Source organism: Pteropus medius, unplaced genomic scaffold, assembly GCF_902729225.1.
Source record: "Pteropus medius unplaced genomic scaffold, Ma_sr-lr_union100, whole genome shotgun sequence".
Lineage (NCBI taxonomy): Eukaryota > Metazoa > Chordata > Mammalia > Chiroptera > Pteropodidae > Pteropus > Pteropus medius.
The window spans coordinates 2,770,607-2,797,026 of NW_024353787.1; the positions used below are offsets into that span (position 1 = coordinate 2,770,607).

General features: G+C 37.7%; 1 protein-coding gene and 3 non-coding genes across 8 annotated transcripts; all 4 read left to right on the plus strand.

Moving 5' to 3' along the window:
- The first annotated feature begins 2,674 nt into the window (after window positions 1-2,674).
- On the plus strand, window positions 2,675-26,245 carry CLSPN (claspin). 5 transcript variants are annotated; one of them, XM_039851093.1, is made up of 25 exons: window positions 2,675-2,831; window positions 5,863-5,971; window positions 6,506-6,954; window positions 7,551-7,712; window positions 8,372-8,449; window positions 8,782-8,854; window positions 9,559-9,667; window positions 9,845-10,425; window positions 12,570-12,761; window positions 14,386-14,633; window positions 15,556-15,734; window positions 15,835-15,899; window positions 16,445-16,641; window positions 16,970-17,124; window positions 17,708-17,934; window positions 18,507-18,618; window positions 19,634-19,709; window positions 19,933-20,036; window positions 21,882-22,046; window positions 22,155-22,276; window positions 22,525-22,652; window positions 22,986-23,091; window positions 23,652-23,734; window positions 23,995-24,156; window positions 24,853-26,245. In XM_039851093.1, the coding sequence occupies exons 1-25, from the start codon at window positions 2,808-2,810 to the stop codon at window positions 24,961-24,963; spliced, it is 4,017 nt and encodes a 1,338-aa protein (XP_039707027.1). In that variant the 5' UTR covers window positions 2,675-2,807; the 3' UTR covers window positions 24,964-26,245. The 5 variants fall into 5 exon arrangements, with proteins under 5 accessions (XP_039707027.1, XP_039707028.1, XP_039707029.1 ...); XM_039851094.1 differs by having other exon boundaries at window positions 14,386-14,618; XM_039851095.1 differs by having other exon boundaries at window positions 6,506-6,771.
- On the plus strand, window positions 3,683-3,762 carry LOC120593341 (small nucleolar RNA U2-19). The gene has a single exon (XR_005650347.1). It is a non-coding gene; the product is annotated as a small nucleolar RNA U2-19 (small nucleolar RNA).
- LOC120593340 (small nucleolar RNA U2-30) lies at window positions 3,902-3,971 on the plus strand. Its single transcript, XR_005650346.1, has one exon. It is a non-coding gene; the product is annotated as a small nucleolar RNA U2-30 (small nucleolar RNA).
- TRNAL-UAA (transfer RNA leucine (anticodon UAA)) lies at window positions 11,500-11,572 on the plus strand. Its single transcript has one exon. It is a non-coding gene; the product is annotated as a tRNA-Leu (tRNA).
- Window positions 26,246-26,420: the final 175 nt, after the last annotated feature.

Here is a 26,420-nt window from a genome sequence, read left to right on the forward strand (position 1 = left end):
CAAACTTTTGTAAGCCTTTGGAATCTGCTTTTGTTTGCCTTCTAGCAAGCAAATATAAATAAAATTTTGGAATGGGCTAAGAGCGTTAAATTTCATAGCTTATGTTTTCATAGACATCTAATCTCTGAATTGCTTTTTCATATTGATTTGGGTGCTATAATAATAGATCCTACTAGTGAAAATGTTTCTTAATTTATATGACCAAATTAAAGTGTCAGTACTGCAACGTATTTTCTATAGATTATCTTAATTCTAGGTGCTGTGCCAATTAAATCCATTTGAGATTGATGATCTAATCCAATCTTTTATAATTACAAATAGAGAAAACAAGACTCTGAGACACTAAATGAGTTCTCTAAGGTCACAAAGCCATTTACAGGACAAGTTCAGGCTCGTCCCTGCAAAGTGAACATTCTAGATCTTCTTCTTGTTGTCATCTATCAGCTTCATAAACAGAACCTGGAGGAGAGTCAGGAGACAGAGCAAGTCAAGGTGACTCTCAAGTTTCTTAACTGGTGAGTGATGAATTATGGGGCCATTCAGCAAAATTGAGAATACAGATTGCTAATTCCAAATACAAACTCCCTTTAGCTTGGCATAAATTAATATATAGAATAAAAGGTTTTCCCTTCCTAGCATACCCCTTCCACCCATTGTCCGGATCAGAACTCTCTTTATTTCTCTGGTGACTGAAGAGGCGCTCTCTAAAGAGCAGGTTCAAGAAGAATACTATAGTTTTCAAATGACTAAATTAATTAGTTCAACAAATATTGATTGACTTCCTACCATGAGCCAGGTATGTTCTAAGCCCTTTGTTTTCAAAGTGTGGTCTCCATATCAGCAACATTAACATCACCTGGGAACTTGTTAGAAATACAAATTCTTGGGCCTCACATGAGACATACTGAATCAGAAACTCTGGGAGTAGGGTCCGAAATTCTGTTTTTACCACCCCTTCAGATCATTCTTATGCGTGCTCAAGTTTAAGAACAGCTATTCTAGATAGTAAGGACATGGTGTTAAAGAAAACAAAGTGTCCTCTTGGAGCAAACAATATACAAATAGATAAAAGTAAAATTTTAGGCAGAGGTAAGTGTTATCAGGGAAACCAAAACGGGAGACAGAGGGAGAAGGTACAGGGTGCTCAGGCAAGGTCTTTCTGAGGAGTATGAGTTCTGGAATCAGACTGAACAGTGTGTGAATATTGGTTCCACCAGTTACTAGCCTTTTAATGGTTAAGTTCCTCATCTGCTAAAATGGAAATAGTAATATTACTTACCTTACAAAGTTACTCTGAAGATTAAATAAGATAATGTTTTTCAAAATTCTTGCAACACAGTAACCCCCAAATAAATGTTAGCCCTCCAAATATGAGGAAGGAGTGCTATAGATGTATATCTGGGAATCATCAATGTAGAAATTAATAGTAAAGTAGGTGAAAAGGTGGATATACTGAGATGTGAGAGGAGAGAATGGATGATAGACTTGTTGGTGGGGGCAGAAGTGGGCTGAGAAGTGGTGAGGAGGGGAAGAAATGAAGATGAGGGGAGAGAACTTTTATCTGAGCCCAGTTAAAGGTGGAAATTTGGAAGAGGAGGCCAGTGGATAGAGTGACTAAGTATCCTGGTTTGCCTGGGATTGAGGAGATTCCCAGGAGGTGGGAATTTCAATGCTAAAACCTGGGAAATTTTTAAAAACAAACAAACAAACGAACCCTAACAAAATAAATTAAATTAATTAAAAATAGAATAAACAGATAAAATAAAATAAAACCTGAGAAATTTGAGAGAAGTTGGTCACCTTAAAAGTGGATAGGATCATGGGGAGTGAAGTGGGGATGGTAACTACTGCGACCTTTGGTGCCCTCTGATCTCCTTATAGTAATCTTGTAAAGTACCTTCCAGTAGCTTGACTCAACTGAAGCCAGAGGGCAAGGGAGCTCAAGAATGCAGTGGGAAGAAGTCAGCCTTGGCTGGACAGAGCAGGATAAGGTAAGACAGAGAATGGACCTGAAGGGGCAAAAAGATGGTAGCCAGCACAGTGAAAAGAGATTAGAATTTTCTGGAATTAGCCTTATTCTATACCCTGTGTTCTTTTTTCTGCCTTGTCCAAAGAGCCTGGAAGTAGGATGGGTGGGTGTTTTCTGCATCTTTGAATTAACCTTACATAAAATTATAAAGGTTATCCAAGGATATTCTTTAGTATCTGAGCGGCTCACAAAACTTTTCTTTTCTGATGTTCAGTGGTTTGAGTGCCATGTACAAGAAGGAGCAGGTAGGATGTAACTGCTCCAGGGATTGAGGTTCTGGAGAAAATCCCCTCAGGCACTGGACTCTAGTATGGGACAGGGATGCCCTCTGGTGCTCAGAGATTTACTCCCAGCTCACTTCCTGCCTGGAGGGCTTACTCCTCAAATTACTGCTAGATGGGAGCTGTCGCGCTATGGTAAGGGTCAAAGGTCAAAAACCACCACTTTCAGGGTACAGTCTTGCAAGAAGGCCAGGACACCTCCAGCCACCCCCAGGCTCAGTTGACGAGGAGAGCCGCGACCCGCCAACCCAAACCAGATTATATTTGCAGGGCTAGCCGAAGTCGCTCATGATTGGTAGAACGGAGTTGGGGCGTGGCTTAATTTCGAGAGCCTCCTCCGGATTGGTGCAAATCGTCGAGGGCGGGACCTCCACTCTGGCTAGGCGCGAAAGCTCAAAAGTCGCTGCCGGGCTGGAGACGGCGGGAGCAGCTGTTTAGAGGCTGAGAGAACTTAAGACCTGCTTGGTCCCGAGGGGAGTGCTGGAGAGGCGGGAGTCATGACGGCCGAAGTGGCTTCTGAGGTGAGTTCATGTACATGCTTCCATCCGCGGCTGTGGAGGTCCGGCGCCGAGGGGTGGAGTGGAGCAGGGGTAGTGCGGGACAGAGCGGGTCGCAGAGGCTGGGAAGACTACAGCTCCCGAAGTGCACCGCGGCATCTCAGCCTCGGGGGCCGGGCAGCAGAGACCCCCTGGCCTCGCGATCCCGCTGTCCAGTTCCGACGCTGAGATTCCCGCGCCTTGGTCCCCTCGGCTGTGTTGCTCCGGGATTTAGCAGTGCGCGCGGCCGGCCTCGCAGCCCTTCCTCAGCCTGCCCCGCCCTCCCCTTTGGCGCGTTTCCTGCTGTAGGAGTTCTTTTTAAAGCAGCCCAAAAGAGAGGAAGGCCCAAGCCGAACCCGGCCTCTGGGCAACGGGGCAGGATTCTCTGTAAATGGACGGCGTGGGTCTAAGGGAGTTCGTAAGAGGTCATCGCGCGGGGCCCGAGAGGAGAAGTACCAGTCTCGGGGCCTTCCGGATGGTGGTGGCTGGCTGGGCGCTGGCGGGATGGGTCATAGAAACGACTTCTTTCCAGTCCTGTGTTCTTTCCTGGGGCGGGGCTAGGGTGAAACACTTGCCTTGGGAGCAGACTTCAGTGAAACACCAAAAAACTCAGTAATCGAGATAATATTTTAATGCAGCATTAAAAAGCTAATAAATACAAAAAATCCCATTACTTGATAATGAATAAAATATCAAACTTTTAAATAAAGGCAAGACCTGACCCTGTGCTTGCACGACTTAGTCTCTCACCTCACCCTAATCCTGGCCCTGGTTCCAACAAAACTTTATTTATGTTTATAAAACAGGCGGCTTTCTCTGAGATCTGCTCTTAAGTGGATCAGTGATGAAAACAGCCAAATCTGAGCATCAGAACACCTTCCCGTCTACCTGATGTATGATCTCTATAGTTCTGAGAAGCAAAAGTATAAACAATAAGGGTGTGTGTGCGTGTGTGTGTGTGTGTGTGTGTAAAGGTGACAGTGGATAAGTGAGGACTTGAATGAATGAGACTCAGGGTGGAGGAGAGATGTGTGTGTGAAAGGCTAATGAATTCTGAGCAATGATGAAAAAGTGTTACTATTGACCTTTATAAATATGGAGGTTTCTACACTTGATCTGAGTTCAGAATTGGGAGAACAAAAAAAGCAGGCAGCCGACTTCATGATTTTTTAAAAAATATTCCATTAAGATAGTATGTTGATTACTGAGTTTTTTGAGATCCTCTCCTCTCACCCTGTTCTTGGCCCTCTCTTTTAACCGTTGCTGGTACTGCTGCAAATTGCCTAGAATAAAGTGATTAACAACAGCACTATGTATTGAGCTGTGTGGTTACCTAGTTTCTAGATCCACAAATGGAACTAATAGTCTTACTGCTTTGGATTGTTGGGAGGACCGTCAGCATATACATGATGATCCTCAGTGGTTCTTCAGTGCATGTTATCTTTGGTTATTTTAATAATTGTACCAAGCATTCAAATCAATTTAATAGTTGTTAGAGAAGCCTTTAGGGTGAGACCTCGTACCCTATTACATGACAGATGTTAATATTTTCCCCCTCATTAAGTTGATTCAGAGCCCTGAGAACACCAAGGAGGTCAGTGACCTGGCATCCAGGACAGCGAGGTCACTAACTTGTCAAGTGACCTAATTTAGCTCTCCTTTAATATTTTACCTTTGACTTTTAAAATGGTTTTGTTTGGAAATTTTCAAACATACAAATTTAGAAAGGCTAGTATAATGAACCATCACCTAACTTCAACATTTATCAAATCATGCCAATTTTGTTTCATTTATACCCCCACCCATTTCCCCTTCACTAGATTACTACTTGGAAGCAAATTCTAGACATTATTTCATCTGTAAACATTTCATTTTGCATCTCTGAAAAATTAGGGCTTTCCAAAAAAGAGATTGCCACAATATTATTACACCACCTAAAATTTAGAATTATTGCTTAATATTAAATATCTAGTCAGTGCAGATTTCTTTCACACACACATATGCTTTCAGTTTGTTTGAATCGAGGTCCACAGAAAGTTCACATATTACGGTTGTTGGTACATGTGTATAGATCCCCCTCCCTCTCTTTTTTTCCTTACAATTTATTGTTAAAGAAACCACATAGTTTGTCGTACAGAGTCTCCCACATCTGGATTGCATCTCTGATGTTATTTAACATGTCATTTGGATACACTGAGAAACAGTTCACATAGAAAAGGCATAATAAATGATTGATTCTTTTCATTTTTTTACCATTACAATAGGCCCCCCCATTTTATCCACCGAGTACACTTTCCAAGACCCCCAGTGGATGCCTGAAACTGCAGATAGTAATGAACCCTATAAAAACTTTTTTCCTATACATACATACCTATGATAAAGTTTAACTTATAAATTAGGCACAATAAGAGATTAACAACACCAATTATAAAATAGAGCAATTATAACAATATGTTACTTGAACACAGGCACTGCACTATCAGGACAAGCCATCTAATAACTCAGGCAGCTACTAAATGACTAAGCTGGGCAGTGTATACAGCATGGATATGCTGAGCAAAGGGATGATTTATGTCCTAGGTGGGACGGAGTGGCATGGCGTGAGAGTTCATCATGCTACTCAGAACCATGTGCAATTTAAAACTTATGAATTAAAAAAATAAATAAAATAAATAAAACTTGTGAATTATTTGTTGAATTATTTCCGGAATTTTCCATTTAACATTTTCGGACCACAGTTAACCGCAGGTAATCGAAAGCGAAACCGTGGATAAGGGTAGGGACTACTGTACTCAAAATGAAGAGTTGGTTCTATAGAATTCTTTGCAAGTGAACAATGAATTTTTGTGTCATCCTTCATTGAAGCATTATACATTTGTATACATATATATGTATACACATATATGTATTTTTAACCTTATTTCATCCTGATGATCCCATAATGATATATGTGTTATTATATACTTAGAGCTTTCTGTCACCTGCTGGTCAATACAAAGTAATTCTCACTTTCTAGGTTCACCTAGAAGTCAGTGATCCAAAACTCATTTCACAAGAAGAAGCAGACAGTCCTTCAGACAGTGGACAGGGCAGCTGTGAAACAATTGGGCCTTTGAGCGAAGGAGGTTTGTAATAGTACTCTTATTTTTAGGACTAGAATGTGGGAGCCTGGGTTGTAAGTGGATGAGATTAATTTCATTATTCTCTTGATTTACTAAATTATTAATGCCCATCCTTATTGTTTATTTTTTGTCTCTTCCCCCAACCTTATTGTTTATTTTATTATAAAAGTAAAATAATAGTGTTTGTGCCTTTTTGAAAATAACCATTTTTATTATATTATTACGTATGAAACATCTAGAAGCTACTACATTGCTTGGTTGAATGCATTCATTCCTGCTATAATAAAAGAATTTTTAATACCTGCCAGAAGGATTAGATTGTAAATATGTATAATTACATTTCTCAGTAAGACATTTTTCCAGGGACAATATTTTTCAAAATATATTTTTAGATGTGCTTTGCTACAGTCACTTAGTGGAAGTTACATAATTTCACAAGGTAACATATCGCTTGGATAATTGTATATGTTTTTGAGGAGTAGTAGGAGGAAGGCCAAATGACAGTAGACCTCTAAAAAAAAGTTGTGTTTCCTCCAGATTCAGATGAAGAGATATTTGTGAGTAAGAAATTGAGAAGCAGAAAGGTGCTACACGACAGTGATTCTGAAAGAGAGGACACGAATACCTCTCCAGAGGAAACTACCTATGGCAGTGTCGAGGAGGAAAATAAAGAGAACTTATATGCTGGAAAAAATGGGAAAGTCAGAAGGATTTACAAAAGTCTAGCAGACAGTGATGAAAGTGACATCGAGGAGTCTTTGTATCAGGAAAATCTTGAAACCCAGGTGACACCTTGCTTAGAGGTGGGTCTCCAATCTGAAAACTCAGTGGACTTTACTGTTAACAGAAAAATTTCCAAAAAAACCATATGTGATAAAGAAGGAACTAGAGGAAAAGCAAAAGTAAAATCAAAGAGAAGACTTGAGAAAGAAGAGAGAAAGATGGAGAAAATTAGGCGGCTGAAAAAGAAGGAAACAAAAAACAAGGTACATTTTAAAGAATCATTGGCTATTTCTAAGGCAAATTCACATTTTAGAAAAGATTGGTTTTAGTTCTTTAGGTTGTTTCTGCACTCAAAATACTGCTTTGAGTTGATTGTTTTGCATTGTGAGTAATGTGGTATGTGATTTAAAACTTACTCTCATTCTCTAGTTCAGAGGACACTTCCAAGTAAATGGGTTTCTGATTTTCTTTGTGAGCACATGAGGTCATTCTTTGCTGCTTCCGACCTGATGAAAATTAACTTAAAAAAGAGGATTTTTCATGTGTTCATCAGTCAAAAATCTTATTTGCTAACTAGAAAACCATCCTCAAGTTTTATAAACTAGTTGCTTAATAAGTAATTGACTTTTCAAAAATATTTACTGTTTATTAAGTTAGTTTTGGACAGTTGCATATAATCACAGCTTGGACTTCAAGGGATGACTGGGTTAAGGAACCAGTGAGAATGTTCTAGAATGCCACATGTTTGTCTACAGATGAAACATGAGCTTTTTTGGCCTGATCCAAATTGCCATATGATGTTGTGAAATACTGGATTTTGAAGTGATTGAATTTTGCTTTTTCTTTATGCCTTATTCAGGAAGATGATGTGAAACAGCCATTTAATGATAGTGGCTGTCTTCTTGCGGATAAAGATCTTTTTGAAACTGGGTTGGAGGAGGAAAATAACTCTCCATTGGAAGATGAAGAGTCACTGGAATCCATAAGGGCAGCTATGAAAAACAAAGTAAAAAAGCACAAGGCAAGTAAATGTTGATTGCAATAAGAGCTAACCCATTGCTTCTAACCTTTGCTTTATTCTATCGTTTACTGTTGGAAATATAATTTTTTTTTCAACTTTAGAAGAACACCTGTCAGTTGATGTAAGTTTTTCCAGCTGTTAATTTTGGAATCATGCAGTACAAGTGACAGACATGCCAACTTGTTTGAAAACTAGGAATGTTGGGCAAAAAAGTAAGATACTTTATGTTGTGTAAGAAGCAGATAAGTAGTGAGGCAGAGATGGAAATTTTCACCTTGTGGCCTCTAAGAAATGAACCTACAGGGTTTCAGAAAGGGTATCAAAGAGACACATCAGTTAAAGCATTGTTGTCTCGAGTGTTTGGAAGCATAATTGTTCTTCCTAAGATCATCTTTAGCATTCTAGGAGTCATGCTTCCTCCTTAGGGAAAGACATAATACAGAAGTATAGGAAATGAGGGCTTAAACTCCATTTGAGACATCTAATTTGTTTTCTAGGCATTATAGGATGCTGTATGGTTAAAGTTTTCTATTTGATAATTATTGATTTATTATTAATGTAACATAATGTTGGAGTATAAAAGCCATCCTGAGTAAACAACGTTTTAGTTCAGCTTTGTTTTTTGTTCTATATTATTCAACTTGTGATCTTTTCTTCAGAAAAAGGAGCTGGCTTTGGATAGTGGGGTCTCTTCTTTTGAAGAAGCAAGTGAATTATCAAAAGGCACCATGAGGAAGGTGAGGTAGAGCTGTGTACTGCATAGTTGTCATGTTGATTTCTTTCCCCAGGAAACTGAATTTCTCAGGGATAAATATTTTACCTTGTTTATCCTATTTTCCTGGTATCCAAGATATTGTTTTGTATATAGTAGGGATACAAATATGGATTAGATTGAGTTAATTCTATCTGACCTGCAAATAAATGGAGCTCCTTAAGTTGATATTGTATTGTGTTATTAGTGGTTACTGTTCCCTCTCTGTCCTCTTTCTTGGAGAGAGCAAATTCTTGTGGGATAAATATCTTTCTGGATAATAGTATTAATGTAGTCTCACTTTTTGTTTTCTTCAAGGAAAGAAAGGCAGCCAAATTAAGTAAGGAAGCATTAAAAAAACTGCATAGTGAAACTCAGCGCCTTATTCGAGGTAATACAAATCAGTACAGTAAACTTTAAGGCAAATCACAATATTTCTTTGTAAGTTCAACTTAGATGTTGGGGGTTTTTGTTTTTTTTAACACTCCTAACATGAATTGGATTATAATATCAAGTTTAGAATGAATGGACATTTTTATAAAGCTGTGGGACATTACTACAAACAGAAAATTTCTTGGTGATAGGAAAGAGTGGTTTTGTTTGTCTTGCTATGGTGTTTTATTAGTTACTTTTGATAGTTGCTCTATTTATATTAATTTTTAGCTTGTGAGTAGAATAATATTTTAAATGGTTGTACTTCTAATTAATATAAAACAGTTAAATTTCCAGATTTATAGAACTGCCAAGTTGGGAGTGTTTTTTTAATGGTTTTCTATGCTGCATCAGGACCCTTTTGGAAACTTTTCAAATATGTAAATTTTTAGGCTCACAGAAATTCTTATTTAATAGGCTTGAAAAGGTATCTAAGAATCCGTATTTTTAAAAAACTCCCTGGATCAGTTTGACTTCACAACCAGGTTAGAAAGCCACTAATCTTCAGGGACTTCTTTTCTACTCAGGTCCAGTCTTTATTAAAGCCAGGATTGTTTTCTATTTCTGGTGATGGCTTTGGTTGTACTGTTTAGTTAACTGAATATGAAGTGACATTTCAGAATATACAATATATAGATTTGCTTGTTTTGTTTCATTTTATAGAGTCTGCACTTAATCTTCCATATCATATGCCCGAGAACAAAACGATTCATGATTTCTTCAAACGTAAACCCCGGCCCACTTGCCAGGGAAATGCCATGGCGTTATTGAAGTAAGAACCCTCTTTCCTGTGATTGTAATTATGATAGACATTCAGTTTTGTAGCACACCAAAAGTTCAGATTCCTTACATCTTAAAAACTGATTTAACTGATTCATTTTATACTAAAGACAGAGGTGGTTTCACATTTAGGATAATTCTCAACTCCAACATATTTCCCCTTCTCTAGGTCATCTAAGTATCAGTCAAGCCACCACAAAGAAATCAGAGACACTGCAAACACAACTGAGATAATGAGTGACCACCATAGCAAAGATTCTGAACAGACAACAGGTACAGGATACAAAATGGGAATTAATGCACTCCCTGCAATTTCAAAGGAACTCCAGACCACTGCTGGATCGGATGAGTATTGCAGTCAGGATTTGGTGGGAAGTGAAGAGCTAGAAATCCAGGAGAAACAGAAGCAGAATGATGCTAGACCTTCACCTGGGGACAGCTCTGTGGCACAACAGGAATCCACCTTCCTCAGGACCGAGGACAATGAGGGGTATCAGACTGGAGGGTTTGTAGCACCTGAACTTGATGCCCCGGAAAGAGAAGAAGGCCTGAAAAAAACAGAAGAAGCAGATGAAAAGGTGGAAGAGCCCAGGCAGCAAACTAAATCAGCGGCAGTTGTGCCCTCTGAAAAACTGAGGAAGTTTACTCTGGATAGACTTAAACAACTGGGAGTAGACGTTTTCATTAAACCTCGTCTGGGTGCTGATGAAGATTCCTTTGTGATACTTGAAGAACCTGAAGCCAACAGAGGTAATCCTTTGAATTGTGGGGAGTCTCTCCAGAGGGATTTAATCTGGTAGCTTTCGATTATATGCCATTTGGAGATGCTGTAGGACGTTCCCTACCCCCAAAGTCTGACATTTATCCTCCACTTAAGCTACTCACACTTTAGTAGGGAAGATAAGTATGCAAGAAAGTGGTTACATGTTTTATAATGAATGTGTGCCCCTGATAATTGGAAAACATTAAATAATGTGAAGAAAATGGAAAAGTATTCTTTGCTGAAAGAAACATTTAGAATAAACTGCTATGGGAACTCAGAGGAGGGATAAATTTCTTCCAATAGGTAAAGGAAAGCTTGACAAGTAGATGGATATAATTAATTGTTCACTGCCTTCCCCTTTATATTTTGAGTAGGATCTTCTGGCTTGTTCCCTACTCTGTCCCTGGTGGTTCCACAGTGGATGACTCATTGTAGGTTTCATGTTTACTGAATGAATGAATGATCCTTTAAGATAGAACTCAAGTATTACCACATTAGGTAAACTTTCTGACTCACAGGTAGTATTGGGTGTTCCCTCTGTGTTGAGGCAGTGTGGTATGATAATTAAGAGCTTATGCTTTATAGCAAAGCCGGAGTTTGAATCTAGACTGTGCTACTTACTATTTAACCTTGAGTATGCTATTTGGCCTCTCTCAGCTATCTTTTTAACAAAATGAAATAACGGCACTATCTGGTTCATAGGGCTATTGTGAGGATTTGTTGAAATCATGCATACAATAAGATAGCATAAAGCAACACTCAGTAGCTGCTGCTTCTGCTAGCATTATTAGTGAAATTAATACAGCAAGACTGTCCTTCATGAAACAACTTATGGTTGGTTGACATGTGCTATTTCTGTCACAGTATTTGGTGTGTAAAATATGCTCAGTGAGTCTTTGTTGATTGAATGGATAGATTTCGTGGAAGTAAAGATAAATACATCCTTGGAAGCGACAGAAAGCTCTACATGGTACATATTGGAAGAATGTTTTTAGACAGTTTGACCAGAGCAGGAAGTGAAGTGGAAGAGTTGGTGATAGAACTAACATAGCTTCAGACGTGGTTCCATAGTGTAATGGTTAGCATGTCTGCTTTAAACGCAGAAGGTCCTAGGTTCGCGCCCCAGTGGAGCCACGGTCCATGGTCTATGGCCACGCCACCCTGAACAAGCCCAATGTCTGATCTCGGAAGCTAAGAAGGGTCGCCCCTGGTTAGTACTTCGATGGGAAACCATGTAGGAAGACTAGGTGCTGTGGGCATAAATAATAATAAAATAAAATAAAAACTAGTATAGCTCCATTAGCACAGAAGCCTGGGAATGAGCTGTTGCCCAGAACGTGGAAGGAAAGTTTTGTTATGTGGGAATAGAAGTTCTCTAAACAGTTCCGGTCTAAGAGATGGGGAAGAAACATGTTTTTGAGTACTTACTATACTAGACATTGCTAAATTTTGTTGTATGGGACTACAAGTTACCTAAACAGTCCTGGACTGACAGACAAGAAAGGGAAGAAACCTATTTTTGAGTACCTACTATATAGATTCTATATTAGTTATCTTGTATACCAGTTAGGTTTGTGGTTCAGGGGCCAGATGTGAGTGGGATTTCCTCTCTGATTGTACTGATTATGCAGTTTCACAAAAAACTTCTATTCCTGCTGCTGAGTTACATCACTGACTGGATCGACCATGATTTTCGTTTTTTTGTTTTTTAATTGCCCATAAGAGTGCTAATAAATGGTGAAATGTTCAAAATAGGGAATTTTTAAAAAGGAGAATGAAACCAATGAAAAATTAAGCCCCAGAATAATTGAGAATTACAGTATTTTTTCTGCCAGTTTGATACTTAAAAAAAAAAATGCACGTATTTAGAAACGTCAGTTGTAAATTTCTACCCTAAAAAGATTTTCGAAGTGTGCTGAGAAAGAACAGTTGCAGCAGTCAATTGGTTTGGCTTCAATTATTTGAATTCGACACAGGTGTTAGTAGCAAAGGAGTGTCTGGTGTTTCTTGAGTTTTTCTTCCCTACAACTTTGTCAAACTTAAAAAACTTAGCTTATAATTCTTAATTGGAATCCTAAAGGAAAGAGTTTGAGCATGGCAAACTGACATACTGGTTGACCTTTTGGTTTAGAACTGGAAGCATTGAAGCAGCGTTTCTGGAAGCATGCTAATCCAGCAGTCAAACCCAGGGCTGGTCAGAAGGTAAATGTGAACATCGTAGTGAAAGATGTGGGCACTGATGGAAAGGAAGAGCTAAAGGCAGATGTGGTACCTGTGACTTTGGAAGCTGAGAAGCTGGATGAAGTAAGCCACACAAAACCAGGTACTTAAGTTTACTTTTTTTTTTTCAGCTTCATACTTTGTACTCTGTCAGGTCTTTTATGACTGCTGAAGACCTTATAGTGAAAACTTGCAGAATCTTTTTTTCTTCAATACTTTAGAGATTGAACAACAGTACCTCTAGCATGATTCACATGTAGCATTGCCTAGATATGTGGGGTTGGTAAGATGACTTTATTTCTTAAAATAACCTCTGTCTTATTTTAAGAAACTAAATATCCATTGTAGAAAATATATAGAAAGAATAAACAAAAAACTTCTATAGTCCTCTCTCAGAGACAATTTCTATAACCATATTGTGTTATATCTATCCTTTTAAACTCTCTTTGCATATATGTATGTTTTTTTAAAAAATCAGTGTAATCATGCCATTCCTTCTGCTGTGTAATCTGCTTTTTTATTTTAACAATGTACTAGAGGCAGATCTGTTGTTCTTACTCCCACTTTGAAAATACAAGTGATATGTCACATGGAAAAAATGTAAAACACTGAGAAAAAGGTATAAAATGAAAAATTAGTCTTCCCAAAGGCAACTGTTAACATATTTTGTGTTCTAGGAAAATTCATATGTATATACCATTGTGTGTCTTGTGTGTGTGTGTGTGTGTGTGTGTGTGTGTGTGAGAGAGGGGTGGGAGAGAGACGGATAGACAGAGACACAACACAGACAGACAGACATTGAATACTTACTCTCTCAATGCCAGGCATTGCTTTAGGTACTTTACAGTAAATAACATCAATATCCTTATTTTATATATGGGGAAATGATATACAAAGTATTTACACAGCTCTGTTACCAGCAGCCTAATCCAGACCACCTAACTCCAGAGCTCAGACACACATTATGTTGCTTTTGAGGTTTTTTTTTTTTTAAACGGCTGCCTAATATTCTATTGTGTGAATATAATATGATTTATTTAACCATGTTCCTGTTAAGGAACATCTTGTTTGTTCCAGTTTTTGGTTTCTGATACAGTGTTACATCCTATTATGAGATATACGTTGGTATATCTGGATGCAAAATTCTTTACAATAGAATCATTCAGTCAAATTTTGATATATATCTCATTGTCCTTCAAAATAGTTGCATCAATTTATACTCTGAATCACGATGTGTAAGAGTTCTTGTTTCCTCTTGTTAAATATGTCAAAAATAATATCTCATTTTCGTTTGTATCTTTTAAATTAGAGGTGAAGTTAAACATTATTTTAATTTATTAACAATATATGTTCATTTTTCTGTGAACTCCCAGTTCATATTTTTTGCCCATTTTACTCTTGAATTGTTTCTCTTTTTTTTCCAATGGCTTCTTTGCCAGACTCCTGAAGTCCCACTACACGTGCCCCACCCCCGCCCACTTTTTGCCCTTTTAATAGTAAATTTACAATCCCAGGGTATAGCACATAATTCTGCAAGTTCTCTTTTATACTTCAATTCATAACAACACCCATTTGTTAAAATAACAAAAGCCTAGAGTGCTAAGGTCTCTGATTTTCCTTTTGGAATGTGACGATAACGCTCTGGAGTTGCCTGGAATTCACACTCACGTTACTGTAGTATGTAGTCAGTCATCGTGTCTAAAGCATTTCTTCATATTTCTGTTTAGGTGAAAAGCTTCTGGTGCTGAAAGCGAAACTTCAAGAAGCGATGAAACTGAGAAGGTTTGAGGAACGCCAAAAGCGCCAGGCATTATTTAAACTAGATAATGAAGATGGATTTGAAGAGGAGGAGGAGGAGGAGGAAGAAATGACTGATGAGTCTGAGGAAGACGGAGAAGAGGTGGAAGAGGAAAAGTTAGAGGAAGGAGAGGAGGAAGAGGAGGAAGAAGGCAATCAGGAGGTTTCTGGCAATTATGTAATTTTGTTACTTGGTCACGATGAATTAGAGAGAATCAGATCTGAATAAGAGTATAAGCATATTCAATTTGAATAAAATTATAATAAGTGTGTTCAATTGTATAAGATTTTAGTGGCAGAGATGAATATAGCTAGCTCATATGTAGCTAAATCTTAGTGTCTTCAGTTCTGTCAGCACCAGTGAACACCTGCAGTTCATAGAGCTATGGCTTGTGTTAGTTTACAAATTGTAATATAATGCTGATATTGAGATGCCTTCGTATGAGTAGGGACTTTTATCTCTGTTGTTTATTTAGTTTATTCAGAATAAAAAGCGATTTTAACATTGCCCAGGTTGATGTCTGGAATTAATTTTCAGGCAGGCCGAGACCTTCCTGAGTTAATTTCATTTTTCATTGAGGAGGGTATTTATCAGAAGGGCTTCTTGCTCTCCTTCCATAGTATTGTTTTCTTCTGAGAGAAGATTGATGATGATAGGATTTTTGGTAATAGAAAAAAGTAAAGCTTCCTTGTTTGAATGCTGGGGGCGCTTGAAAGAGTTGGTTAATATTTAACCTGGGTGAAGAAAGAAGAAAGCAGTGGCTGCGCTGGGCAGCATGTCACAGTGTGGTGAGTCTGAGATCAGTAGTTGCCCTGCAATCTCAGGCTAATCTTATAACCTCTCACTGGTAATTTTAGACTTCTTTCATAATCTTGTAGCAATTTGGGGAGGGTAAAAGGTAAGGTAAAGTAAGTATAAAAGAGCTCTAAAATTGTCAGGGAAGATTATGTTAATGATAATAGTTAGACCGAGCCTCCTACAGGTTTACCTTTTCAGATTTAAGGTGTGACCAAGCAGCCATATTTCAGGCTAACAGTGTGTTTGCTTTCAAATGTTTTGATGTGTATTATTTTGTTTTGGCGCGGCATGATTGATAAAGGTTGCAGAATTCCTTCTCAGTAATGAAGAAATAGAAACCAAAGATGAGAAAGAAATGGAAAAAGAAAACAATGATGACAGTAGTGAAACTGGCAAGTCAGTCGGTCTTCTGTCTGTCCTCAAGCCTCTCTCATCAGATTCTACCTTACTTCTCTTTAAGGACAACTCTTCCAAGATGGGGTAAGTAGTTTTCTCTAAGGAAAAATAAGATTCCCTTCACTTTGCCACTCTAGTAAGAAGCAGAAACATACTTCAAGTAATTTGCATTCTTATTTTGTAGTTACTTTCCTGGTGAAGAAAAATCAGAAACAGATGAAAACTCAGGCAAAAGGACTAGCAAACTAGGTAAGTAGTGACTCTTGGGCAAAATGTGACTTCTTTGATCCTCCAACTTTGATACTGAAGGACTACACTTCCATAAGGTTCATTTTTGAACCTTAGTGGACTTTTCCCAGTCTTAAATGTGGCAATGGAAGCAGTTTATGAATTAGAATATTTTTCTTGGTTCAGTTTTTGAAAACTTACACGCGGTTTCTTTATAGTTGACCATGGGCATATAGTCTGTAGCGAGTATGTGTTGATTGTGTGATCTATAAAACATTCCTATCATATATAGATTAAAGAAAGTGACTGGAAAATGGCGAGAGTGATCACAGGCATTAGGCAGGGTGACAGACAGGAACTTTCAGGTGTTACTTAGAGAGATAAACCTTGACTATATAATACACTCTTAGTACTGTAATTTACCTTTAGCTTCATGCTTTGGAACATATAACTTGAGAGTTTTGCTTATGAAGGTTACCTGACAGTTTCATTCTCAACTCTTTTTCTTAAACATATCCACCTTACTTCTGGAAACACACACTTAAAAGTTATTTCTCTTTCTTTAGACGAAGATGATTCATGCTCATTGCTAACAAAGGAGAGCAGCCACAATAGCTTTGAGCTCATTGGCTCCACAATTCCATCCTATCAGCCCTGCAATAGACAAATAGGCCGTGGGACTAGTTTTTTCCCTACAGCAGCAGGATTTAGATCTCCTTCCCCTGGGCTATTTCGAGCCAGTTTGGTCAGCTCAGCTTCTAAGGTAAGATGGTAATGGCTTTCTGATTTCCTCCCCCTTTTGCTTCCCACAGTTCTAAATAAAGTGTGTCCAAGCTAACCAACTCCCACCACATTATGTATGTTCAGTTTAAAAATCCACCTCCTTTGTGTATTAAACACAAGCTCATCCAGTATTTTTACTTTCTTGGAGATAGTTTTCTTTATGCTTCTCTTGGCTATACATTGTCCTTCTCAACTACAATTGCGTGAGAGTAGATTAAATATTGCAAATAGCAACTTCTGTTGTTGTCATGACAGTGAATGACATTTGTAAAATGTTTTGTTTTTGTTTGGTTTTATTTTGGTGCCAGAGTTCAGGAAAGCTGTCTGAGCCTTCACTTCCCATAGAGGATTCCCAGGATCTGTATAACGCCTCCCCAGAGCCTAAGACACTTTTCCTAGGAGCAGGAGACTTCCAGTTCTGTTTAGAAGATGACACTCAGAGCCAACTGTTGGATGCAGATGGGTAGGTAGTTTTATGTTTCTGTGGGTGGGATGGTGCTGGGTACTGCTTAATTTTGTTTAAAAATAAAGTCAGCTTCTGTCACTCCATCTGTGCTTTCTCTTCTGAGAAAGAGAAGGTGTACAGACCATTAGTATTACATTCTACAAGTTTGAACAAAATCTCTCCAGAAAATAAACATAAATAGCCCTTGCTGGCACTCTGATCCTTTGATCTCTGCCTTATTTGAAATGTATTGCTCTTGTAAAGGGATCACATTTCCTTGTATCCATCCTACTATGTTATGATTGCTGGGTGGGGTTGAGAATTGAGACCTGTGGCACATTACATGGACATAACACCAAGCCCTATCCTAGCATTATCTAAAGCCAAAATTATCCTTTACTCTTTATCTTTTAAATAGCATTTATGCTTTCATGAAACCTCCCCCTCCCTCTTTAGATTATCACAAGGCTAAAGGTTGAATCTTTTGTCTTCTGGTTTGGGATTCAGCTTCTAACTTTGGTATTGGAAATGAGATGAGTTTTTCACCCACTACTTTGTTTTTTCCCTAGAGAGTTTTTTATACTCTTCATTGTGCTTGTAGGTTCTTAAATGTTAGAAACCATAGGAATCAGTACCAAGCTTTGAAGCCTCGATTGCCATTGGCCAGTATGGATGAGAATGCCATGGACGCTAACATGGATGAGCTGTTGGATTTGTGCACTGGAAAATTCACATCTCAGGCTGAAAAAGCTTTGCCCAGGAAGAACGACAAGAAAGAGAACATGGAGGAACTTCTGAATCTTTGTTCAGGAAAATTCACCTCTCAGGGTAAATATCCAAACAAAGAGCATCAGGCTCACCACAGCCAAATATCTTAAGTCAGTACCCTTGAAAAGAATCTTCTTACTCTCAAGTGAAAAGTTTACAGAAAATGGGATGCGATGGATTCTTGTATGTAGGTTGAATTTACTGCTTAGCCTCTGACATTTAAAGCACTTATTTTCTTGTGATAAAATATCGACTTAAGATTGCTCTAGCTTTGGCCATATGATTTGTCATTTATAGTTAATATATGTGCAAAGCTTAGAAAAGTGTCTGGTGTGTAGTAAATATAAATGCTAACTTATTATTTCCACTGGTACACCACTTCCTCCCCCTGACAGCAGAGGCTGTAGTGTAAGCTCTGTGAGAGTTGGGATCTTTCTCTTGTTCACTACTGCATCCCTGGTACCTGGAACATAGTAAGCACTAAATAAGGATTTGTTGAATGAATGAGTAGCTGGTGAGCTCTTTTTAGCAAACTTTAGAACTCTATTGAGCTGGCATGTCTTAGATGACTGGGAAAAGTGGATAAAGCTGTCATTCCTTGGTCACGAATCTTTTTCTTTGTTATTATGTAGATGTCTCCACTCTGGCTCCATCAGAGTTAAATAAGCAAGAGAAGGAGAGCAGCATCAGTGATCCATTGGAAGAAGCACTTGCTCTTTGTTCAGGCTCTTTCCCAACAGACAGGTGAGTCTCAGTGATTGGTAGGAACTTGGGAAGGCTTGATCTTTTGATGAAATTCTGGGGTCAGTTTCTCTGTGCTTAGCAATAACCAACCATCTTAGAGGCTTTATATCCTGGCTGAGAGCATTGAAGAAGGTCTGAGCGCTCCACATCTCTAAAAATTAGAGAAATGCAAATCAAAACCGCAATAAACTACTACCTCATACTCATTAGGATGACTACTGTCAAAACAAATAAACAAATTTTTTTTAATGGAAAAATTGGAACCTTTGTGCTCTGTTGGTGGGAATGTAAAAAGAAGCTGCTGTGGAAAACCAAATGGCAGTTTCTCAAAAAATTAAAAATAGAATATGATTTAGCAATTCTGTTTTTGGATATATACACATATGAAGTGAATATGGACTCAAATAGATATTTGCACACCCATGTTCATAGCATCATTATTCAAAATACTCAAAAGGTAGAAGCATCCCAAGGGGATAAACAAAATATGTTTTGTGTGTTGTTCGTGTGTAAGCAATGGAATATTATTCAGCCTTAAAAAGGAAAGAAATTCTGATATGCTGCAACATAATGAATTGTGAGGACATTATGCTAAGTAAAATAAGCCAGTCACAAAAATACAAATACTGTATACTCAATTTTCATGAGGTACTTAGAATAGTCCAAGTTATAGAGACTGAAAGTAGAAGGATGATTGCCAGGGGCTGGGGAGGAAAGAATGGGGAGATGTTTTAAGGGTATAGAGTTTCAGTTCTGCAAGATGAAAAGAGTTCTGGAGCTTGGTTGCAAGACAATGTGAATGTACTTAATGCTACTGAACTGTACAGTTAAAAATGATTATGGTGATAAATTTTATGTTATATGTATTTTATCATGATTAAAAAAAATTTTAAGGCGTGATATTGTTTCCTGATTCTTGAAGAGATTGTTGGTACTAATAAAATACTTTCATTTCTTAAGTTCTTGTAGTTGGCTTTCAACAACTTATTTTATTGATTTGTCAATTTGCATTTAGGGAAGAAGAAGGTGAAGAGGAGGAATTTGGAGACTTTCGGCTTGTCCCAAATGATAATGAGTTTGATAGTGATCAGGTGAATTCAAAGAGAGCAAAGTAATCATACCTGAATTCCATGTATTGCTGCTGTATGGCTTTTTTTTTTTCTAGTCTTAATTCTTGAAAATTTTAAATTTGGCATTTTAACAAAAGCAATTTCCTAGAATAAGATGTTTGGGCAGAAGTTTATAAATCTTGTTTTAGTTGAGGACACGTTTTACTCTGTGTAACTTTGGGTGTGATCCTGTATGATTTTGCAGGATGAACTTAGTGACTCTGATAATGAAGATGTGGCAGCGGAAGACTATGAAGATGATGATGAAGAAGAGCTCCTGAAGCAATCCGAGAGGCTGAAAAGGAAAATGTAGGTGTTAGGTCCATTTTTTCAATTTCTAGAAAGCCCTCCCAACAGTTGAGTTGTAGCTTGCCACCTTTTTTACCTAAATTTGCTGGTTCTATTTTTGCTTTTTTGTGGTTAGCACAGATGAAATAAAATCCATTCACATGATGTCTCTTGAATATTCAAAGACAGTCATTTCCTTAGGTGATTTCTATACTGAATATCTCTGGTTCCTTCAGCTCTTTCTCACGTGGCATTGCTTTCATATTCCTCACGTTCTGGATATTCTCTTTATTTTCACTTGTGGTCTGGCTACTGCTGTACGTAGTGGAACAACCACATTCCTTGTTCTGGATGCATTCTACTTAGAATGTAACTGAAGGTCATCAGAACTGATTCACTATAGATCCTGAGGATCTAGTAGACAATTAAAATTCTCTGTATCTTTTTTTCCTATGAATTAATGTCATTCCAAGTTTTCCTCAACCTTGTCTTGAGCAAATGACTCCCATTTATTTTTCTAATATTTTGTTATTATACTGATCATGTAAGTATACCATTTATTTTAGAATATTTAAAAGAATATAGAAAGATTTAAATAAGTCATCTATGTCCACCATCCAGAATATTTATGGAAGTATTGGTGGTGGTTATTGCCTCATAATCTTTTTTATTATATATAACTGTATAATATATAGTTATGTAATATATTATTATATAGTTGAAATCTGTACAGATTTTTTATATGTACAATTTTGCTTTCTTTTCCACTTAGCAAATCCATGAGCAATTTCCCATGATGCTACATAGTTTTATACAGAACATTTTAATAGGTAGTCAATATTATATGTGGATGACTTTTGGATTTCATTTATAGGACATCATATTGATCCCTATTAGATTTATATTATTGTTTTTAGCCCATTCCATTCTTTTAAGACCAGTTTTCGGTTCTTATTTGTCACCTGTCAAATTAATTATCTCACAGCATTGGGTCATCTATAGATTTTTCTAAGGCAGTGGTTCTTAAACTTTAAGTGCAGAGTCCTTTGTTCAGATGTAATTTTATAAAGAATGACAGCTAAAAGTTGAACTCAAAGAGGGTAGATGGAAAGATTGGGAAACTTAGTTTCTAGTAGCCCTGAAAGAATTCCCCCAGAAACCCAAGGATTTAGAAAAACTCAGCTTTAAAAAAATAACAAAAGTCTGTGATAAAATTCAGCCTTCAAAAAGGCTTCAGACTTCTGCTACTCATCAGTATAGATAACAGGACTTTGAACCCAGAGTGACAGCAGTTTTGTTCTCAATGGGAACTGAGGTCAGAAAAACTAACTAGCAGTGGTTTTGATTTCCAGTAACTCTGTGCCTCAGTCATGCCTCTAACTTGGGGGTCAAGATTTGGTGGACTGTAAGAGATCCCAGTCTATTTCCTACCCTGTACTATCTCTAGTCTGTCTCCTAAAGCTGATGAGCTTAATATAAAGCAAGATAATTTGAACCTTCCAGCACCCATGTCTCAATTGTATAGAGGAGATCGAGAGTTCTGGCTTTAAAGTCACCAGCCTAATTGAATCCAGGCTCTATTACCTCCTAGCTGTGTGACCTTGGGTAAGTTGTTTACTCTCTGAGTCTCAGTTCCTTCAACTGTAAATTGAAGGGAATAATGGTACCCCCTTCTGAGATTGTGCCCTGTAAAGCACAGTGGCACACAGGATGATGAAATGATACTTTTAAGTATTATCAAAATGCATTACTATAAAGTTTATTGTTATTATTAGAAGTGGCTCTATGTTCTACTTTTCTCATTGCTTCAGTATTCTGTGTGTGTATTTATCATTGCATTTTCTACTCTTCAAAATTATTTTTCAGGAGATTGAAAAAATACCTGGAAGATGAGGCAGAGGTATCAGGGAGTGACGTGGGAAGTGAAGACGAGTATGACGGGGAGGAGATTGATGAATATGAAGAGGATGCAATCGATGAAGTACTTCCTTCTGATGAGGAACTACAGAGTCAAATCAAGAAAATACACATGTCAGTATCCCAATAAGCCCTTCAGTGCGATGGGGTATGCCTTAAGGCAGGCCCTATAAACAGCCAGAGTGGTCCTGGATTTGAACACTATCACTTCTCCTGTTGTAGGAAAACGATGTTAGATGATGATAAGCGACAGCTCCGTTTATACCAAGAGAGGTACCTTGCCGATGGGGATCTGCACAGCGATGGTCCTGGACGAATGAGGAAATTCCGATGGAAAAACATAGGTATCTTGGTTGTCGCCTTTAGAAGCAAATGGTACAATGTGCATATTTGTCCAGATTAAGATGACAAATGGAAATCAAAACTATTGCAGGCTGTTATGGAGGACCTGGCTGTAACCATTATTTTCTATTACTGGGTGGGAAAATTTTGTGTCAGTATGCAGTAAATGATAAGAGTTCGTTTGTATATGTCCAGGCATCCTCTCCTATGGGAATTGCAGGATGCTGAGAGCCTTAACTCTTTGCTTTAGATGATGCTTCCCAGATGGACTTGTTCCACAGAGACTCAGATGATGAACAGATCGAAGAACAGCTTGATGAGACAGAAGCCAGATGGAGGAAGGAGCGAATTGAACGAGAGCAGTGGCTTCGGGACCAGGTAGAAAGTTTGCAAGAAATTTGCCTCTTCTGTCTCTAGTGCATGAGGAGAGGAGCTAGCCACATAGCTTGTCATGGCAGTTTTAAACTCTTAGGCAACATATTGCTATCTCTTTTAATCTTCAAATTTTCTTCTGTGTTTTGAGGTTTACTGTGGGCGATTCTCTTCATGTTTCTTTGTCGAAAATCAATTTTTTTTTTTTTAGTCTAAAACAACAAAAGGTTGGAAAAAGGAAAACTAATGATATCCCAGTTACCTTAGCTTCATAATCCAGGCTATACTATTTGGGGGAGCTGTAAACTTTTGTTAATACTGTCTGACTTTTATTTTCAGGCACAGCAGGGGAAAATTGCAGCTGAAGAAGAAGAAGAAATTGGGGAAGATAGTCAGTTTATGATGCTGGCCAAGAAAGTTACAGCCAAAGCACTGCAGAAAAATGGTGAGCTCTTGGTCCTCCTCAGGGTCTAGTCCCCTGGATTGTTAGTGCTGGAGCTTTGGAGGTGACTTCAACCTTCAGGAGCTATTGCAGCTTAGTCATGGGTCTGTATCTAATATTGTCTTAAGAAGGCCCTTCAGAGGTGGGGAGAGTTGTGTTCTTGGATCTTAGGCTATTGAGTAGTAGACGTTGTGAGTACGTACAGATAGCTGCTTTTGCATTGTTTTTGCATTTTTTATTTAGTTGCCTGGGATTATATACCTAAGTGTTAGAGCTGGAATTTGAACCTAGATATATCTAACTCCAGAACTGAGGCTCTTAAACTCTACTCTGCACTCTTAGGCACTCGTTTTTTCTTATTACTGTTAATGTTTAGTCATTAAGTTCAGCTTAGTTCTCTGTCTTTATGTCACCACTTGCTATAGTTTCAAGTCATCGTTGTAGAATAATCAGATTCCCTATGGCTTTAGTTTATTGGTATAGTTAAAGGCTTCTTAGCTTGTTTAGATTTCAAAGTAATCCTCCCCACTTTTGCCCAGAACAAACCTCTCTGTTCTTTTCAGCCAATCGCACTGTGGTTATTGAAGAAACAAAGTCTTTACTCGGAAATCCTTTTGAAGCCATCAGACTGGGAAGTGCCCACCAGGTTGGTTGAGGACCTTGTTAGCCTGATGTCATGATCTGCAATGTTATAAAGGCCCAGGTCAAGCTAAGGGAATACTCTGTCACTAGGGGAGGGAGGTGGCTGTAGGAAACAGAAGTAAATGGCAAAGGACACTGCTATTTCTTTTCTACTGAATGGGGTAGGATGTGTCCCCTCAATACCTGAGGAGGCAGGGAGAAACTGACTTTTCATCCTTTCTTTGGTACTTGGAATTTGATACCAGATGACTCTTCTTTCCTCAGCTGAAGACAGGCTCACTGCTGAACCAGCCCAAAGCTGTGCTTCAGAAACTGGCTGCCCTCTCTGACCTCAACCCCAGTGCTCCCCGAAATTTAAGAAACTTTGTCTTCCATACACTTTCTCCTGTCAAGGCTGAGGCAGCAAAGGAATCACCTAAGCCACAGGTAGGGAATTTGAGAATTGATTTGGTAGCTTTCCAAAGCAGAATTTACTTTTTTTTATTAAAAAAAAAATATATATATATATATATATATATTTTATATATAATATATATTATATATATAATATATATATATTTTATATATATAATATATATTATATATATAATATATATATTTTATATATGTAATATATATTACATATATAAAATATATATATTTTATATATAATATATAATATATATATAAAATATATATATATAAAATATATATTATATATATTATATATATAAAATATATATATTATATATAAAATATATATATAAAATATATATATTATATATATAAAATATATATATATAAAATATATATATTATATATATAAAATATATATATTATATATATAAAATATATATATATAAAATATATATATTATATATATAAAATATATATATATATAATCCAGCTTAAAGGCTTATGTTGCAGTGTTAATTTTGGATTCCCCAGTAAGGTACAAGGCGATTGCTAACCCCAGTAGGTAATTAGGTTTGAAACTTGCCTGGAAAGTTTATATATATATATTTTTTTCTGTTGTTATTCATCCATGATTTAACTGAGTTAATCAATTAGCTGAAGAGCTAATTGAAGGCAAGCGCTTGTATGAGAGTCTTGAGCTACCTTGACTCTGTCTTTGCTCTCTAGGTGAGGAGAAAGGCTCCATCTTTAATGAAAACGCCTTCACCTAAGCGCCTCAAAACAAGTGATAGAACTTCAGAATTGAAGCAAAGTATCTTCAGGTACTTGGAAAGCTAACACCATCAAGGGTGCCAGCAACTACATTGAGACTGCTTTGAGAAGTTTTTGGCATTGAAAGATGAAATCAATGCTCACATGGGTGATTCTTCCCTTCCTTCATAATCAGTGCATTGAGACTGTCAACACAGATTCCAGGTTTTTCCTCTGCACGGTTCTGGACATCTCTTTCCTAGTACTGTTTCCTGGGTTGGCCACTAATTTTAATTCTGCAGTGTTTACAACATTGACTTGGGTGAAGATTTACTTCCTTCATTAAATATTTGACATTTTATCCTAGCAGCTTCCTGGGTTGATACCTCTTTGTGAAAGGGGTGGTTAGAGGAGGAGAAGAAGGAGGAAAAGTGTGGCATTATAGAAAATTAGAGAAAGCAGTGACTGTGAATACCAGCATGACTCCTTCATACCCCTATGATCTGTACCACGGTGACTGGAACTCAGTGAGAGGCTTCTTGGAGGACCTAGGAACCAACAGATGGGCTGTTCCATTAGTCTTGCCCCTTCCATTTTTTTGTATGCCTCTTCCCAAGACAGCCCAAGTTTCCAAATAAACTTTGCTTCCTCTATAATAAGGACTCAAACTGGTACCCAAGTCAGAAAGACCTTGGCCTCAATTTTGGGGACTATGAGGATGAAGATAAAAGGATTACTTACACCCAGAGTCTGTCCATATGAGATATCCCATGGGGCAGAGAGCCTGCTCCCGGGACTGAATTATTGATTTTAAACAGTGTTGCTCCAAGACCTCCCTTCTCATCCTGACAAAAAGAAATATAACCATTATTTATTGTATTCAACTGGGTGGAGTTCATCACCAGTCAGAGGACAACTTAATGCATCATTACTTATTTTGAGAGACCACCATGAAGTTTAACCAAAATAGTGTTAAGAGAATTGCCATCACTCCTGAGTTTCCCTAAACTACCATGAGGCACTCAGATTTTAGACAGATATATATTTTTTGTTCTCTCAGAACTGAGCAGCAATGTTGTTTTAGGGAAACATTCCATGTGAATGATGAGGTTTCACTGTTGGGAGCTAGACTTGGGAAGTTGGATGAATTACACCAATTTTTGTTGGCAGGTGGGAAACACCAATTTAACTGATGCAATTAGGGTGTCGGTGTTCTCCATTTCTTTCTAATACACAAGATGCTGACTTTGACAGAATTTATGTTTGTATATTTGTAATCTTTAATGGGAAAAATGTATATAAAGGTGTTTTAATATGTATGTAGTTTTTCAATAAATCTCAATGCCTCGAAGGCAGGATTTGCTGTCCAGATTGAGTGTCTGTCTAATATTGAGGAACATGTTGAACGCTGTTTTTTTCCTCACATTTAATTTTTATTTTGATTTTCTTAATGCCTTTTTTTTTTTTTTTTTTTTTTTGCAAGGAGCATTTTATTTTCAGCCTATCATAAGGAAGCCCTCTGGGTCTAGAGTGAGAGAGACTGT

Bases quoted from the DNA above. Each gene is read 5' to 3' on its own strand.
- CLSPN (XM_039851093.1), top strand. From the start codon at position 2,808: ATGACGGCCGAAGTGGCTTCTGAG. The intron at 16,642-16,969 runs GTAAGATGGTAA...TTTTGGTGCCAG, and splicing joins TGGTCAGCTCAGCTTCTAAG to AGTTCAGGAAAGCTGTCTGA. The intron at 17,125-17,707 runs GTAGGTAGTTTT...TTGTGCTTGTAG, and splicing joins CAACTGTTGGATGCAGATGG to GTTCTTAAATGTTAGAAACC.